This window comes from Plecotus auritus, assembly GCF_963455305.1.
Source record: "Plecotus auritus genome assembly, chromosome: 4".
NCBI lineage: Eukaryota > Metazoa > Chordata > Mammalia > Chiroptera > Vespertilionidae > Plecotus > Plecotus auritus.
The window spans coordinates 94952347-94971860 of NC_137775.1; the positions used below are offsets into that span (position 1 = coordinate 94952347).

A 19514-nucleotide genomic window follows, 5' to 3' on the forward strand; every position below is an offset into this window, starting at 1 on the left:
ATTAATCATCTTTAGCTATCCAGGAAGCAATCATGGATTTTTAGAAAGTGCTAATTATTTAGATTTAGTTGTTTTTCAAAGGCAACAAAATGTAGACAAGAAACCATTGTGTAGGAATAATAGAGCTATAAAGTTGAACTAGGAAGACAGAGGGTCTAGGCAAGAACAGATGTTCTAAAACCCACAATCTACAGAACTGTAATTTTCAACAAGAAAATCAACATAAACCTTCAGTATTACCAACCTTCTTCATTTTAGGGGACATCAGATTGACAAACACGGAGGGCACTTCCTGACACAACTCATCATAATACTGCAGAAGATCCTGTTAAAAGTCCAAATGGAATGGCTCACTTTAACTGATTTTACAGCAGTAGTCATATTTTGATTCAGACCAAGAAGGTTTCATAATACCTGTGTCCTCATATTCCTGCTTAAGATGGAGGGTGCCCATTTAAATTTTATACTAGTTAATGTACTTTCCCCCAACCTGTAAATTACCTGAGCATCCCCTTTAAACAGTGAGTCAATGGAGCTTTCTAGATTTGCATTTTTCATGTTTAGGATTTAATTGTCTTTCGATATTTATGCTATTTTAAATAGCTTGGATAATTATCTTTTCATGATGTCTGCCGTTACACATTTCCCCCCTTTTTTTCCTTGTCCTCTGACATATTAAAGCATACATATCACTGATGCCACACTTGTTTTCTTGAATCAAAATCCATGTCCCACAATCAGAATTAATAAGCTTTTTATTTTCTTTTATATATCTTTCAGAGATGAGCCATCACAACAATCGATTTTTGACTGTTTTGTAATTTACTGCACTGTGTGATGGGAGATGTGGATTCAAGTTAATCCTCCCCCAAAGTAATAATATTAAATTGTTTCAATGTTTACTTGATAGTTTCAAAGTTATTCATTTCTTTCCTGCTTTTTTTTTTTTTTTACTTGCAGTTGAACTTTCATGTATACTTGACACTTGGCAAAGGACTTTGACTTTCGCAGTATCATTCAATACTAACTGAATCCTAAAGGATGCAATGCGAGTGATATGAACCTCAATTTAGAACAGCACTTTGACACTCAATTCTCCAAAGCCACAACTAGCCAATACAAAAGCCTAGGGCTTCCAATGCTGAAGCTAAAGTTTACATAATGCCAATGCTCCTTTGAGTTTTTTTTTTTTAAAGATATACAGTATAGCAATTAAATACTATTTTTGGCAAAAGCTAAAATTATTAAACTCTTAAAAGAAAGCATAGTTATGAATCTTCATGACCTTGGGTTAGGCAAAGATTTCTTAGATATAACACTAAAAACACAAGAGACAATAGAAAAAGTAATGACCTGACCTTCACCAAAATTAAAAATGTGCTTCAAAGGCCACTATCAAGAAAATGAAAAGACAACCCTCAGGTTAGGATGATATATTTTCAAATCCTGTATCTGATAAGGTATTTACACCTAGGCTATGTGAAGAATACTTACATCTCAGTAACAAAAAGGTAGATAACTCAATTAAAATATGGGCAAAGGATTTGAATAGATATTCCTTCAAAGGTCTTGAAATGGACAATGTGCACATGAAAAGATGCTCATCACTAGCTATGAGAGAAACGCAAATCAAAACCACACTAACACACCACTTTACATCCAAATGATGTTCAAATGAAAAAGACAGATAGTAACAGTTGTTGGCAAAGATATGAAGAAATTGAAACCCTCACACAGTGCTAGTGGAAATACAAAATAATGCAGCCTCTTTGAAAAAGTGTATCAGTTATTCAAAAGGTTAAACATAGAGTTACTAAGTTACTGAAAACCAGCAATTTCACTCCTAGGTATCCCCCCTGGAGCAGCAACTTTCAACCCATGTGCCTCAGAATTTTTAAAAGGTGAAATACTGCCCTAGCTGGTTTTGCTCAGTGGCTAGAGCATTGGTCTGTGGACTGAAGGGTCCTGGGTTCAATTCTGGTCCAGGGCACATGCCCAGGTTGTGGGCTCGATCCTCAGTAGGGAGGCTTGCAGGAGGCAGTGGGCAGTCAATCAATGATTCTCTCTCATCATTGATGTTTCTATCTCTCTCTCCCCTCTCTTTTCCTTTCTGAAATCAATAAAAATATATTTTATAATTATAAAAAAGCAATACCTGACTATTCAGTCAGGAACATTGAGCTCTTTTCCCTTAGACCAGGGGTGGGCAAACTTTTTGACTCGAGGGCCACAATGGGTTCTTAAACTGGACCGGAGGGCCGGAACAAAAGCATGGATGGAGTGTTTGTGTGAACTAATATAAATTCAAAGTAAAGGAGCGGAGGGGAGAGCAAGAGAACCGGATAGAACAGCCAGATCCGGCCCGTGGGCTGTAGTTTGCCCAAGGCTGCCTTAGACTGTCAAATTTAAAAATCACAACAGTCAAGGAGAACCAAGATGGTGGTGCAGGTAAATGCCAGTACTCGCTGCCTCCCACAACCACATCAAAATTACAGCTAAAATACAGAACAACCATCATTCAGAACCGCCAAAAAAATCTGGCTGAATGGAAGCCCTACAACTAGAGAAGTAAAGAAGAAGGCACATCAAGACTGGTAGGAGGTGTGGAACAGGCTGGTCCAACACCCACGTGTGGAGATTTTTTAATTGGGGAGATATCGCCAAGGCCTCCCGTGAGAAGCAGGGGATCACAGCTGCACACCAGCCCCCTAGCCCAGGGTTCCAGTGCTTAGAAGAGAAGTCCCCATAACTTCAGGCTGTAAAAATCAGCACACATTGTGGATGAGTGACAGGGGAGTTGCTGGAGTCGCAAGTGTTCTTCTTAAAGGGCCCACAAACTAATTTACATGGTCTCACTTCCTCTGAGTTCCAGCACTGGGCAGCAGCTTTAGGGGAATCCAGAGACATACAGGGAGGAACTGGACTGTCTGGCATCAAGGCAGGAACTTGGGGGTGGCTTTCTCCCAGACAGGGGTGCTTACAGAGATCATTGTTCTTATGCTGAGACCTCCCCCATCACAGAGCTGACTGGAAGCCATATCTGAGTTTCCATCAGCATGCTCCACCCTGGTGGGTTCCAGCCCCATCCAATTTGCAGCCCCACCCAAGCTGTTTGCAGCAGCTTTTCCATATAGATGGCCTGTCCTGGCTCAGGTTTCAGACTTTCCTAAAATCTCTTAAACAAGCAGCAGCTGGCATCAGCATTCCCCAAACCTATCAATAAAAGGCCCAAGGCCCATCACTAGCACCACCTGCCTTGCTTCACAGCTGGACCTGGCCTGGGCACTTCCTAGCCCAATACAAGTAGCAGCCATCTGAGCTCTGTAGCTCCTGCTGGGTGTCCCCAGGCAGTGGCTGACTTTGTGCCTCCCTGGAGGCCCCAGCGCCAGTGCACCCAGTGGACAGTTTCAGACCACCCCAGATTATAATTCTGCACATCCACAGTTGTTGGGAAGTATGGGACTTGTTTGGAAAAGTCAAGCTAGGGACTGCTGCCTTCAGCAAGGTCCCCTCAGAGGCCCCCGACCTTTCAGAGAATCCTCCTTATAGACATTCCAACCAAGTCTCCTGCTCCCACCCCCTACACACACACACAGTGACACACTCAAAGGGTTGACTCAGTGAGCACCAAAGCCCCACTGAAGCAAGTCCTGCCCCATAGGTGTGCCTCCTGCACAGCAGTTCTGTTGTAGTCACAGCTGGTTTTCACAGCCAATTGGTTTGGGTGTCAATTCTTCCCAGTGACACCAACAGCAATCAAGGCACATCTACAACAATACAATACACACAATCCACACAGGGGCACAACTAGAGGGCCCACCTCAGGTAACTGGGGAGGCTGAGCCACTGGGCCCCACAGGACACCTAATACACAAGGCCACTCTACTAATTCCAGGAGATATAGCAGCTCTACCTAATACATAGAAATAAACACAGGGAAGCAGCCAAAATATGGAGACAAGGAAACAGGTCACAAATGAAAGAAATGAAAGCAAGCAAACTACTGGATACAGAGTTCAAAACAATGGTTATAAGGTTACTCAAGGATCTTGCTGAGAGCTTCAAGGGACTTAATGAGAGCTTCAAGGGAATTAGTAAGTCTTTCAAGGATCTTAGGAGAATGTCAAAGACGTGAAAAAGGACCAGTCAGAAATTAAGCATACACTAACTGAAATAAAGAATAATTTCTAGGAATTTAACAGTAGAGTAGAGGATTCTGAGATTCAAATCAATGATTTGGAATATGAGGAAGCAAAAAAATACATCCAATCAGAAGAGCAAAAAGAAATAAGAATCCAAAAATATGAAGACAGTGTAAGGAACTTCTGGGACAACTTCAAGAGTACCAACATTCACATTATGGGGGTGCCAGAAAGAGAAGAGAGAGAGCAAGATATTTAAAACCTATTTGAAAAAAATAATGACAGAAAACTTCCCCTACCTGGTGAAAGAAATAAACTTACAAGTCCAGGAAGGGCAGAGAGTCCCAAACAAGAGGAACCCGAAGAGCCCCACACCAAGACACATCATAATTAAAATGCCAAGGGTTAAGGACAAAGAGAGAATCTTAAAAGCAGCAAGAGAAGGGAGCATCCATATGACTGCCAGCTGATTTCTCAATAGAAACCTTGCAGGCAGAAGGGAGTGGCAAGAAATATTTGAAGGTCATGAAAAGCAAGGACCTACAACCAAGATTACTCTACCCAGCAAAGCTATCATTTAGAATTGAAGGTCAGATAAAGAGTTTAACAGATAAGAAAAAGCTAAAGGAGTTCATCACCACCAAACCAGGATTACATGAAATGAAGAAGAAGAAGAGGAAGAAGAAGAAGAAGAAGAAGAAGAAGAAGAAGAAGAAGAAGAAGAAGAAGAAGAGGAGGAGGAGGAGGAGGAGGAGGAGGAGGAGGAGGAGGAGGAGGAGGAGGAGGAGGAGGAGGAGGAGGAGGAGGAGGAGGAGGAGGAGGAGGAGGAGGAGGAGGAGGAGGAGGAGGGGATATATGAGCAATAAAATGGCAATAAGTACATATCTATCAACTATTGAATTTAAAAATAAAAGTAAACGAATAAGAAATCTAATGAACAAAATAAACTGATGAATAAAATAGAATCAGAGGCATGGAAACATGGAAAAGACTGACAAATCTCAGAGGGAAGGGTGACAAAGGGAAGAGGGAAGAGATTAACCAAAGAACTTTTATGCATATATGCATTACCTATGGACACAGACAATAGGGTGGTGAAGGCATGGGGCAGGATGGGAACCGGGTGGATGGAGACAATGAGGGGAAAAAGGGAGCCATGTATAACCCTTACAACAATAAAGATTAAAATAAAATAAAATAAAAATGACAACAGCCAACACAATAGCCGTCCAATGTGAATAAATCAAAATCATAACTTTTTTCCGTCAAATCAGCAAAAAATATATATTTTTGGTAAAAATATTTTTTTTGGTAAAAATATTTTTGGTGTGCCACAGCATTTTAATAATTAGTTTATGTGTGCCATGAGATAAAAACATATATTCCAAAAAAACTTTATACAAATGTTCACAGCAACATTACTAATAGCCAAAAAGTATAAACAACCCAATTTCCCTCAATTGATGAATGGACAACTAAAATGGAGTATAAGTATACAATGAAATATTAGTTGGCCATAAAAAGAAATGAAGTATTGATACATGGAACAATATGAATGAACTTTGAAAACTCATGCTAGGTTACAGAAGCCAGTCTCAAGTGTCCAAACTAGGCAAATCTGTAGAGATAAATGGCAGATTTAGTGTTTGCCAGGGGAAGGTGTATCTTACTAGTACCCTCAGAATTAAACATATTATAAAATAGAATGCATTTAATCCATAAAATTATAGATTTACTATAATTCATCATTATCACTGTTCATCATTATCACTATCCACAAGTCTAAATCTGATTTCTGATAATCTTTTCACTTTCTGCTTTCCAACTCTAATCCTTCCTTTTGTTTGCATGCCAGTATTTTAATTCTATCAAGAATCAACAATGGAATAGGATAGAGAGACCAGAAATAAACCCATGCATATATGGTCAGTTAATTTACAAAGGAGTCAAAAATGTACAATGAGGAAAGGACATTCTCTTCAATAAATGGTATTGGGAAAACTGCACAGCCATATGCAAAAGAATGAAACTGGACACCTGTCTTATACCATATGTAAAATCAACTCAAAATGGATTAAAGACTTAAATTTAAGACCTGAAACTGTAAAACTCCTAGCAGCAAGCATAGTAAGTTCCTTGACACCAGTCTTAGCAATGTTGTGTGTTGTTTTTTGTTTTTTTTTTTAATTTAACACCAAAAGCATAAGCAACAAAAGCAAAAGTAAGTGGGACTATATCAAACTAAACAGCTTCCTGCAGCAAAGGAAAGTATCAACAAAATCAAAAGGCAATCTATGAAATGGGAAAATATATTTGCAAATCACATATCTGATAAGGGGTTAATATCCAAAACATATAAAGAACTCATACAACTCTATAGCAAAAATAAAAATACCTTTAAAACATGGGCAGAGGCACATTCTAAAGATGACAGACAAAAAGCCAATAGGTACATGAAAAGATGCTCTACATCACTAATCATCAGGGAAAGGTAAATCAAAATCACAATGAAATATAGATTACAGCATAGGGAATACAGTCAATAATATTGAGATAAATATGTATGGGGCCAGGTGGGTACTTGAAGTAGCAGGGGGACCACTCTGCAAAGTACATTATTTTCTAACCACTTTGCTGTATATCTGAAACTAATAGAGAGTAATATTGAATGTACACTGTAATTGAAAATAAAAGATAAGAAATAACAAGTTTTTCATATGTCTCTTGGCCTTCTGTACATCCTCTTTTGCAAAGTGTCTATTTAGGTCCTTTGCCCATTTTTTGATAGGATTGTTTATCTTCCTTTAGTTAAGTTGTATGAGTTCCCTATAAATTTTAGAGATTAAACCTTTATCAGGTATAATGTTGGCAAATATGTTCTCCCATGCAGGGGGCTCCCTTATTGTTTTGTTGATGGTTTCTTTTGCTGTGCAGAGCTGTTTATTTTGATGTAAGAGATGCAAATCAAAACAACAATGAGATACCATCTCACATCTGTCAGAATGGCTATCATCAACAAATCAACAAACGACAAGTGCTGGTGAAGATGTGGAGAAAAAGGAACTCTCCTGCACTGCTGGTGAGAATGCAAACTGGTGCAGCCACTGTGGAGAATAGTATGTAATTTCCTTAAATAATTAAAAATGGAGCTCCCATTTGACCCAGTAATCCCACTTCTAGTAATATTTCCCAAGAAATCAGAAACACCGGGGGAGAAACCAAGATGGTAGCATAGGTAAACACCTGAACTTGCCACCTCGCACAACAACTTCAAAACTACAACTAAAAGACAAAATGGACATCATCCAGAACCACAGGAAGACTGGCTGAGTGGAAATTCTACAACTAGAAGGAAAGAGAAAAGCACACTGAGACTCAGAGGAGGTGCGGAAGGCAGAGGTACGGTGGCGCACACGTGGAGAGGGAGGTGCGCATGCGGAGAGGGCTGGCAACTGAGTATACAGCTGGCTTTTTCAACCCGGAGGGAGACACAAGCTCCTGACTGCTCTGAACTCCAGTTCCGGGCGAGACTCTGGGGACCCAGACTCATCCAGGGAGAAACTGGACTGTCTGGCAGCGGGCAGAACATGAGGGCGGCTTTCTCTCAGAGGTACTTGCAGCGATTACCAAGGGACACTGAGACCCGGGGGCCTCTTAGGGCAGGGCTGAGGATCAGCCATTGCTGTTTGCTCCGCCCTGAGACTCCGCCCCACCCAAGCTGTGCACAGAGACTTTTGCATATGAACAGCCTGGTCCCTTGAATTCTAAACTTATCTATCAAACTGCAGCTGAGTCAGAGAGACCCAGAACATCCAAAAGAAGGCCCAAGGCCCCACAGCAGCTTGCATTGCTTCACAGCTGGGCCTCATCTGGGCACCTCCAAAACCCAAACAAAGAGGAGGAATCTGCAGATCTCTCCGTAGCTCCTGCTTGGTGGCCTCAGGCAGAGGCTAAATTAGCACCTCCTTGGAGATCCAAGAGCCAGTGTACCCAGGGGTCAGAGTAGGACCATCCAGATTACAACTCCTCAGATCCATAAGGGACACACTCAGGGGGCAGACTCAGTGTGCACCAAAGTGCCACTGAAGCAAGTCTTGACTCATAAGGGTGTCTCCAGCACAGAAGTTCTCCCATCGTAGACACAGATGATCCTCACAGCCAATTGGCCTGGAGGTCAATTCCTCCCAGTGATACCAACAACAATCAAGGCTTAACTACAACAAGACTGTGCACACAGCCCACAAAGGGGTGCACCAAGAGTGTCCACCTCAGGTTAACTGGGGAGGCTGAGCCACTGGGCCCTATAGGACACCTAGCACACAAAGCCACTCTATCAACTCAGGGAAGCAGCCAAAATGCGGAGACAAAGAAACAGGTCACAAATGAAAGAAATGGAGGAAAGCAAATGACTGGATATAGAGTTCAAAACCACGGTTATAAGGTTTTTCAAGAATTTTCTAGAAAAGGCCAATAAATTTAATGAGACCCTCGAGGATATGAAAAAGGACAAACTAGAAATTAAGCATACACTGACTGAAATAAAAAATAATATACAGAGATCCAACAACAGACTAGAGGATCATAAGAATCAAGTCAAAGATTTCAAATACAAAGAAGCAAAAAACACCCAACCAGAAAAGCAAAAAGAAAAAAGAATCCAAAAATATGAAGATAGTGTAAGGAGCCTCTGGGACAACTTCAAGCGTACCAACATCAGAATTATGGCGGTGCCAGAAGAAGAGAGAGAGCAAGATATTGAAAACCTGTTTGAAGAAATAACGATAGAAAACGTCCCCCACCTGGTGAAAGAAATAGACTTACAGGTCTAAGAAGCGCACAGAACCCAAAACAAAAGGAATCCAAAGAGGACCACACCAAGACACATCATAATTAAAATGCCAAGAGCAAAAGACAAAGAGAGAACATTAAAAGCAGCAAGAGAAAAACAGTTAGTTACCTACAAGGGGGCACCCATACGATTGTCAGCTGATTTCTCAACAGAAACTATGCAGGACAGACGGGAGTGGCAAGAAATATTCAAAGTGATGAGTAGCAAGAACCTACAACCAAGATTACTCTACCCAGCAAAGCTATCATTCAGAATTGAAGGTCAGATAAAGAGCTTCACAGATAAGAAAAAGCTAAAGGAGTTCATCACCACCAAACCAGTATTATATGAAATGCTGAAAGGTATTCTTTAAGAAGAGGAAGAAGGGCCCTAACTGGTTTGGCTCAGTGGATAGAGCGTCGGCCTGAGGACTGAAGGGTCCCAGGTTCGATTCCGGTCAAGGGCATGTACCTTGGTTGTGGGCACACCCCCAGTGGGAGGTGTGCAGGAGGCAGCTGATCGATGTTTCTCTCTCATCGATGTTTCTAGCTCTCTATCCCTCTCCCTTCCTCTCTGTAAAAAATCAATAAAATATATTTAAAAAAAAAAGAAGAGGAAGAAGGAAAAGGTAAAGATAAAAATTATGAACAACAAATACATATCTATCAACAAGTGAATCTAAAAATCAAGTGAATAAAAAATCTGATGAACAGAATAATCTGGGGAATATAATAGAATCAGGTGCATAGAAAGGGTGTGGGGGGTGCAGGAAAAGACTGGACAAAAATCATACACCTATGGATGAGGACAGTGGGGGGGTGTAAGGGCATGGGGTGGGGTGGGGTGGGAACCGGGTGGAGGGGAGCTATGGTGGGGGGGGAAGAGGAACAACTGTAATAATCTGAATAAAGATTTTTAAAAAAGAAATCAGAAACACCAATCAGAAAGGATATATGCACCCCTATGTTCATAGCAGCACAATTTACCATAGCTAAGATTTGGAAACAGCCTAAATGCCCATCAGCAGAAGAGTTGATTAAAAAACAGTGGTACATCTACACAATGGAATACTACGCTGTGATGAAGGAACTCTTACCATTTGCAACAGCATGGATGGACCTGGAGAGTATTATGCTAAGCGAAATAAGCCAGTGGAAGAAAGATAAATATCACATGATCTCACTCATTTGTCGAATATAATGAACAGCAAAAACTGATGAACAAAAATAGATCCAGAGACATAGAAGCATCGAACAGACCATCCAACTTCAGAGGGAAGGCAAGGGAAGAGGCAGGTAAGAGAGCAACCAAAGGACTTGTATGCTTGCATATGGGCATGGCCCATGGACACAGACAGTTGTGGGGTGAGGGCATGTGCTGGGGGGTGGGGACAGCTGAGGAGAAGTCAATGGGGGGAAAGGAGACATATGTAATACTTTCAACAATAAAGAATTTAAATTTAAGAAAAAAAAGAAAATATAAGTGTTGGGGTGGATGTGGAGAAAAGGGAACCCTCATGCATTGTTGCTGGGAATGTAAATTAGTGTAGCCACTATGGAAAACAGTATGGAAGTTGCTGAAAATTTAAAAATGCCATATGATCCAGCAATCCACTTCTGTGGAAATGAAATGTGAGCTGCAGCATCAGTCACAATAGCTAAGGTATGAAAATAAGAAGGCTATCCTGTCAATTGCGACAATATGGATGGACTTTGAGGCCTGATCTGAGTGAAATAAGTCAGACACAAAAAGACAGATACTGTATGGTATCACTTATATGTGGAATTAAAAAAAAAACCAAACTCGTAAAAATGGAGAGTAGGAAAGTCCTTGCCAGGGCCTGGGGGAGGAGGAAGTGGAGAGAGGTTGGTGAAAGGGTACAAAGTTTCAGCTATAAGATAAATAAGGTCTGGGGAGCGACCGTCTAACACTGAGACTAGAGTTGATAACTCTGTGTTGTATAACTGAAACTTGCTTAGAGAGTAGAACTTAAATGTTCTCACACACAAAAACCAAACCCATATACATATGTATATATGTAAGGTGCTGAATATGTTAATTAACTAAATGAGAGGAATCTTTTCACAATGCATATGTATATCAAACCATCACAATGTACACTAAATATCTTACAATTTTTATTTGTCAATTATACCTCAGTAAAGCTGAAAAATAAAAAGAATCAACATAGTAACAGATTTCCCCCTCAAAGCTATGTCAGTACAACTGCAATAATATCCCCCCCCAAAAAAAAGCCCTTAAAAACTAATTAGAAAATATAATTTGTCTTACCTGCAAATGCAATTTATCTGCTTTCAACTTACTCTCCAGCTTTAGCAATCTCTTTGCCTGATCTGGTACCTCCAGCTTCATTTTTATCATGCACTTAGTTTCCCGAACAACTTCCAGAATTTTGGGATCAAAATTAACCATCAACTTCCCTGATTCTGGATGTCGCACAAAAAGTGTGGCTTGTAAAGCTACAAATAAACAATTTTTTACTTTAGATATTTTGGATTTATTTCTGCTTCCAGCTCTATTTCACATGCCTATCTTCCTAACTGGACTATTGACTTCTTTTTTTTAAATCCTATATAATAAAAGCCTAATATCCTAAGTGTCCAACTGTTCATTCGACCGTTCGACCAGTTGCTATGACACACACTGACCAACAGGGGGCCGACGCTCCAACAGGTAGGTTAGCTTGCTGCTGGGGTCTGGCCAATTGGGACTAGGCGAGATGGGCTAGACATGCCCTGGAGCCCTCCCGCGGCCCCTCCCTGGCCCCGATCGTGCACCAGTGGCATCCCTTGGCCTGGCCTGTGCCCTCTTGCAATCCAGGACCCCTTGGGGGATGTCAAAGAGCTGATTTCAGCCTGATCCCACACTACTAACTTGAGGATGTCCACTGTATCTTCCAAGCTTCATATTACTGCACAGAATGTGGCTGCATCAAATATCTACTTAAATAGAAAAGTCTATATATCCCTTTGAAGTTAGTGGAGTTTTACTCATCCTTGTAAAATTAGTTTTAATGATCCTAATTTCATGGAGATTTCAACTAAAAATTTTACCCAATTTATTTGAATCTTTTTAAAATTGAGCTATAAATCATTTATCTTCCCGAGTTAAAGTCTAAATTAACCCTTGGACATTCATTTAATAAAATCTGTCTTCCTTAGGGCTGTACTGAGCTTCCGTGAGAGGACAGAATGGGCAGCAAGACCACTAACAATGACCGCCTGGAAGCCCTCCCCAGGGCCGAGTGAACATTCATTCCAGGTGAATCATCATTAGAGAAACATTTCAGGGGTTGATACTAGGTCTCCAATTCTTATCCCAATTGCCTGTATAGTTAAATATCGTCCACTGTATCAACAAGAAGCCTTTCAGAGCGATTCCTGCCCAGTAGCCTGTGTGCACATGAAAGGCAGATTTGAATCCTGGCCCTGCCACTTCCCAGCTGTGTGATCTTGAGCAAGTCAGTTAACTGGTTTCTCAGTGCCTGGGTTTCCTCATCTGTCAGATGAGGGTAATAACAGTTCCTCATAGGGTTGCCATGAGGATTAAAGGCAGTTAGTTGTATATGTAAAGTACTTAGACAAAGCCTGGCACGTGGTCAGCACTATATAGATGTTAGCTATGATTGTTATTTAAAGGATACAAAGATGAAACAGACAGAGAGAGTATCCTTGGAATGTGTAGGGGAGATAAGACAGGTCTGTAAATCAGTAAGGGTCCTGAGAAAGAATCGCAGATAGTGCGTGGACGGCTCAAGAGCAGGACGCCATTACTTTCTGCTGGGAAGAATGAGGAAGGGCTTGATGGAACAGGTGACTATTGAACTTGATTTAGAACATGTGCAGATGAGAGGAAAAACCAGCAGGACAAAACAAAAAGTAGGGACATGCATGGTATTGCAGAAGCTAAATACTACATGTCCCGTGTTTCAGTTGTTAAAAATTCTCTTTTGCCCTTTTCCATAGTGTGAAGTGTAAGCTTTCTCGATGCTCCTTTGAGAGTGTTGCTCCATTAGCAGGCTTTCACTGGGAAGCATTTGGCCCGCCATTCACATATGGCCTGACAGAAGTGCCTATTAAAGGTTTGGTTAAGGTGCCAGCTGGGGAAGACACCCTGCAGGGTTGGACCTTGTCATCCAGGATGCCGGTGTGCACTGAATCAACCGCCCACATATATGCTGTGTCCCCAACTGCTCAAGTAAATGGATCTGGAACCAAAAGGCAGAAGTAGGAGTGGCCCCCTCACTCTCACTCCTGGTGACCCACCCCCTGAAGTTGTGATTCCTGTGCCTGCAATTATGTGCTCTGCTAAAGTGGAGATCCCGGGCTGGGAGGGAGAAAGTTTCCTACCAGGGAACACGGTCAGGGTTCCACCAGGTTACAGATAAGAGCTTAAGGTTAAGGTAGGACAAAGCATGGCCAACAGCTGAGCCCACACAATAACAACAACACCCCAGATGATGCCAGCATGCATGGGTGATAGCTGAGAACCACCCATCCTCTGCCTCACACTTAACTCTGCCCAGTGCCTGACGATACTTGGACCCTCGGAGGTACTTGGACCAGCCTAATACTCTTCTCTCTCTCTCTCTCTCTCTCTCTCTCTCTCTCTATATATATATATATATATATATATATATATATATATATATATATATGTATATACACACACACACACACACACACACACACACACACACACACTAGAGGCCCGGTGCATGAAATTCGTGCACAGGGGTCCCTTAGCCCAACCTGCACCCTCTACAATCCAGGAGCTCTCAGGGGATGTCCTACTGATGGCTTAGGCCCAGTCCCGTGGTTCTCTGCTCTCTGCGGGGCCTGGGCGTTTCACTGCAGCCATGGAGATGAAGCCCCCATGCCCTGCTGTCCGCTCTCTGCCTGCCGCCGCCATGTGCCATGCGAAGGAAGACCCAATGCCCTGCAGTGTGCTCTGTCTGCCAGGCCTGGGGGCTTCACCAACACCAACACACTAAGGAAGCCCCCACGCCCTGTTGTCCAGGCTCTGTCTGCCAGGCCTGGGGCTTCACCAACACCAACACACTAAGGAAGCCCCCACGCCCTGTTGTCCAGGCTCTGTCTGCCGGGCCTGGGGCTTCCCCGCCAACACCCTGCGTACAAAGCCCCCAAGCCCTGCTGTCCGGGCTCTGTCTGCCGTGTCTGGGGGTGGATCCAGCCTCGCGGCTTGGTCCCCGCGAACCCTAGCGGGGCTGACAGGCCCAGACTTGGCAGCAGCGGTGGAGTGGGGAGGCTGGATCTGCCCCCTCCAGCAGCGGATCCAGCCTCGCTGCTCCAGTGGACAGGCCCAGACACTCCAGCAGCGGGGCTGAGGGGACTCGGCACCGCCATCTTGTGGCTATGGGGGCCGCTGTTTTTGTTGTGGTGTGATGGTTAATTTGCATATTACTCTTTTATTAGATAGGATTTTTTTTTAATTGATTTCAGAGAGGCAGGGAGAGGGAGAGAGAGAGAAACATCAATGATGAGAGAGAATCATTGATCGGCTGCCTCCTGCACATGCCCTACTAGGGATCAAGCCTGTGACCTGGGCATGTGCTCTAACTGGGAATCGAACCGTGACCTCCTAAGTTTATAGTTCAATGCTGAACCACTGAGCCACACCAGCCAGGCAGGCCTAATACTCTTAATTACTGGAGCTCAAAATTGAAGTTAAATTCAGTTATAGAAAAAGAAAGGAAGGAAGGGAGGGAACAAGAGAGGAGTGAGGAAGAGAAAGGTGAGAAGGAAGGAGGGAGAGAGGGAGAGAAGCTGCAATTCTCCACTGATTGGGACTGAGATTTGATCTATGGCATGATAAAACTAAATATTAAAACTTCCCTAAATCTATGGAAAAATATCTATAAAGAGTCTTGATATTTACTTTTGAATATTTTTTTTCAGGAGGAAATCATAATCTAAGCAAATCAACTTTAACGTCATGACTATTTTTGCTCATAAAGACCAGAGTATTAATAACTATAAAGATATAAATAATTGTATCACCCCCAAATCTCAATGTAACCATCATAAGACTACATGGAAGAGATGTAAAACTTCCCCAGAACCATGAACTCATTCAAAGTCCCCTCACACCCCTCGGGAGCGACACTGCGTAGCCGCGTACCGACCGTATTGTATCTGCGAGATCTCTCTGGTCCAGGCCGTGTGGTAGACCACCTCAAACTCCACGAGCACATAGGAAATCTTGTTATACTGACGAATGACAGCTTTACCTTCCGAACTTGACAAAATGTCTGAGTTTTTCTGTTTTTTTAAGAGAAAGAAAAAGCTTTATTTTAAAAGACTGTTGCTTGTTTCATGCAAATCATAAAGCTGTTTGTATTTAAAACGGCATCAAATAATTATGCTACCCACTTAGATTTTACCTCAGAGTAAAGCAGGGATGAAGGAGGCTGTACAAGCTGGCCATGGATGTAGGGAAACATTATGTAGAAGGGAACTGGAGAAGGAGATAAAGGATTTAAAAAGAAAGGCTAGCCCTGCAGCCAGCCCCAGGCACTGAGAGATAGAAACATCAACGATGAGAGAGAATCATTGATCAGCTGCCTCCCTCCCACTTTTCTAGAGAGATGCGGTGGACGGATCTTCCTTGAAGTGTGGATATCAGGACAAAGTCCTAAGTTCCAGCACAAAAACAGTAACCCTGTATCCAAGAACACAACCAAATTTCTTTATGCAAATTACTGCAAGTTTTATGTTTTGATCCACATATGTCAAAAACAGTCAATCAGCAATGGAGTTCCATCCTGGCCACTGTGTAAGCCCAGCGGTTCAGTGTTTTTTAATATTGAGAACAGTTAAATAGTGATAGCAGCCAAACACAAACAACAAAAGCTTAATATTTAATAACATTTAAATCATAATGTTACTCGCAAGACTCTATTTTGGTGGCACTTTGTTCTGAATTTAGGCACTAGACACAAAACTAAGCCAACCAGCTCCACGCTGTAGCTGTCTCTTTAAAAAACGAAGCCAAAAAAAAAGAAAAAAGAAAAAAGAAGACAAACTGCCAATTTCAGAATTCCAACAGGGCCTAAGAGTATCCTGGTGTTTTTCAGAAATCGAATACTCTTACGGACACAGAGAATGGATGTCCTTTATGATTCCCTGCTCTAGGTCTCATTTTCTCATACAGGAAGAGACTGAGCCTAGCCTCCCCTTTGCTAATACACAGAAGTAAGCTCAGCACTTGGCCTGTACTTTATTGTTTTCAAAACAATTTTTAAAGCCTGTATAAAGTGTCCTGTATTATTAAAAGTCACAAAGTTTAAGATTCACCCTCTTAGAGATAACTGTAATGAAACAGGCTTATCTACCACACGTGAAATAATTGGCTTAGTGTCTCTCAAGCATATTTATAAACTAAATTTTTTCACCAGTATAATAATGAGCTCTAACTACTTTCTTGGACATAAATACTATAAGATCAAATATATTTCTTGTATTCAAAACCCTAGTCCACATACTGTAAATGTCAGCATTGGCTTACAAAGAAATAGTTGATGGGCTCGCTTATCCGGCGGTAGAGCTGCCTCACCCAAAGTATTTTTCCTGCTATTGGGGGCATGTTGCGAGCCAGAGGGGGGTCATCTTTTTGAGAATGATAAAGCTGTAATGAAAGATTAATGGTATTAATGTTTGAAATTCAATACGATGAAAAAGGCAAAAAAAATATATAAAGCTATTGATGTTTTGCCATTATTCCCATGTTTTATACCAAGGAGGTGGTCAATAAATATAGAAACACCCTTCAGAGATAATAAGCGAGATTCAGGAACTATGATGTTTAAAATATATGACACTTAATGATCTCTAACCCGTCTTTCCCATTACATGCATACTTTTTCTGCCTTTTATCTCAATTTTTAAAGAAGTATTTGAAAAAGGGAGCACATTGCTACATTATACCTGTCATAATAGTCTCCTGGGCCCATACTTCTATGAGCTTAATGGGCTTTCTGATGCACGCATGAATGCTGTCACGCAAAGGCAGTTCTTAAGAGCACAGGATGTAAGCCTGGCCTCCCAGTGACACAGTCAGCCCTTCCCGCACTGAGAAGGGACGTCAGAGGCATTTCACAGTGACAGGACTGCTCCTGAGTTGCTTAGCACAATATAACCACAGCAAATACTTTTGGAATGCTTTTGCTTTTGTACTAAAGTACCTATCTTTATTATAAACATGATACTTGCCTTCTTAATAGCTTCGAGTTCAGCCACGTAACATTGAAGGATACGCTCAATTGTGTGATTTATTTCTAATTGAAGACAGGGAATGTTCAGCTTCTGGAATCTAAGAGTAATTGAAGGTGAAGAATTAAAAAGTAAATGAGAAACATACTTAAGAATTGCTGCAGTCCTAAAAATCCATTCCTTTACTCATTTGACAAATATTCACATCAGGCCTCATACATTTGCTAGGATACAGTGGAAACAAGACAAGTATGGTTCCAGACTTCTTGCAGTCTGTTATCTTATGGAAAAGGGAGCTATCAGTCAAGAGTTACATAAATAATTATTTAAATTACCAGGGTGCCAGGAACGCATATTAACAGGGAACCCAGCCAAGTCTGGGAAGCCAAGAAAAACTTCCCTGAGTAAGTGACATTAAACTGAGACTGAAAAGATGAGTGGAGAGTGGCTTCGTAAAGATGGAGGGGAGCAAACTGACTATCCCTCTGCCAATATTAATGTCACATGGTTCCAAATAGCCGAATAATAATATTATAATAATGATTCTGTCAGCCAAATATCACTTTCACTTAGAGACCCAGTGATGCACAGGAAGTGCTAGAACCAGGACGTTCTGATAATAAAGTGAATTAACACCAGTATACTATAGGTTGGTTGGGGGAGGGCAAAGACAGAAGGAAAGAGACAGAGAAAAATCACTAAGAAAGTATTACCTGCCATCTGTCACGCATTAAAATCACTTTATCTGTTTGGCTCTTATGATAGTCTCATAAGGTAATGTCTCACTGATATTATCCATAGTTAGAGAGACATGGGAGCTGGGTCCAAGCCCAGAACCAGGGGCTCTCAGGAGAGGGTTCCCAAAGGGTCCCTAACATGGCCATGAGCCCTTTCTGAGCTGGAAGCAAAGAGCCCCTAGTCCAGCTCGTCCCTCTCGTCCAGGCTTTCCTGCCCTTTTGGAGGCCACTGTTGTCAGGAACAGAGGGACAGGCGGGCAGGGGCCCTCAGGAGGGAAAATGGGAGTTTGGAGATCTGCTCCTCTTAATTTCACTTTTTGCTAAAAGTCAAAACAAAATCTTTTCAGGATGCGGAATTAAACATTATTCTGTTCCCTTTCCAATAACACCTATGAAATCAACCTCAAATACATAGCTGGGGGAAAACATGTAAAATATTTCATTTTCTTATTGAAAGACTGTCTGCTACAAAAAAATGCAACAAAAAACATATTACAAATTTTTACCATCTTATTCAATGGTAACTGAAAGAGCAATGTTTATGCGTTCAAAAGTTTACCTAGAAGAAGAGGGAGAAGATGGTGGCCAAATAGGCAGACCTTTCTTGCACCTCATCCCAGGGTCAGACTGGAAATAAAACTAAATTGGGGAACATTCACCCGTAATTACCAACTAAGGTCAAGCTGAGAAGGAGACCGATATCAAGGAAATATAGAAAACACCTGGAGACTGATAGGAAGGGCGACATCTCAAGAGGGGTTGACCCAGCATCCTCAGGCGGCAGGCCGAGAGTGCAGAGGGATCCCGTGGCTACAGGAGGGCTTTTCCCTGAGAAGATCAAGGCCTGGAACACAGGCTGGACTCTGCAGCCCTGAGTAACAGAGCTGAGAACAGTGACCCACATAACATCCAGCTGTGAAAGGCAGCAGAGCTTCTGGCCACCAGGGAGACCAGAGCCCATCAGAGAGAAAGCCTCACTCAGTTTGTTTTGTTTTTTAAAGATGTGGAAACAGTCCAAGTGTCCAAAAGTAGCTGAGTGGATAAAAAAGCTGTGGTACATTACACAGTGGAATACTATGCATCAGTAAAAATGAAGGATCTCTTAACCTTTGAAACAACATGGAAAGATCTAGAGAGTATTATGGTAAGTGAAATAAGCCAGTCAGAGAAAGACAAATATCACCTGATCTCACTTATATGTGAAATCTAATGAACAAAAGAAACTGCCTTAAAGACAAAGAAAGAATCTTACATGGAAGCATGTAACAGACTGATGATTCTCAGAGGGAAGGGGGGTGTGAGTGGAAAGAGATTAACCAAAGAACTTATATGCATAACCCATGGACACAGACAATAGTGCAGTTAAGGCCTGGGGAGGGAGGGGGTAGGAGTGGGGAGGAGGGAATCATTAGGGGGGAAAAGGGACATCTGTAATACTTTCAACAATAAAGATAAATTTAAAATCTTTTTTAAAAGTTTACCTAGAAGAGATTTCTAAGAACATCTTATTTGAAATTGTATTTTCAGATATAAAGTTATGCCAACTAGAAATTAT

At 41.7% G+C, this 19514-nt stretch overlaps 1 protein-coding gene across 1 annotated transcript in view; it reads right to left on the reverse strand.

Moving 5' to 3' along the window:
• Nucleotides 1-19514, reverse strand: part of DNAH8 (dynein axonemal heavy chain 8) — a gene marked incomplete at its 3' end in the record, with an annotated part of 280160 nt that overhangs the window by 220280 nt on the left and 40366 nt on the right. The window contains exons 11-15 of the mRNA XM_080664997.1: nt 17223-17322; nt 16519-16638; nt 15137-15272; nt 11263-11450; nt 245-325 (exon numbers count right to left, since the gene is read on the reverse strand). Of these exons, the coding sequence (XP_080521123.1) occupies nt 245-325; nt 11263-11450; nt 15137-15272; nt 16519-16638; nt 17223-17322 (625 nt within the window). The remainder of the gene's footprint in view (nt 1-244; nt 326-11262; nt 11451-15136; nt 15273-16518; nt 16639-17222; nt 17323-19514) is intronic.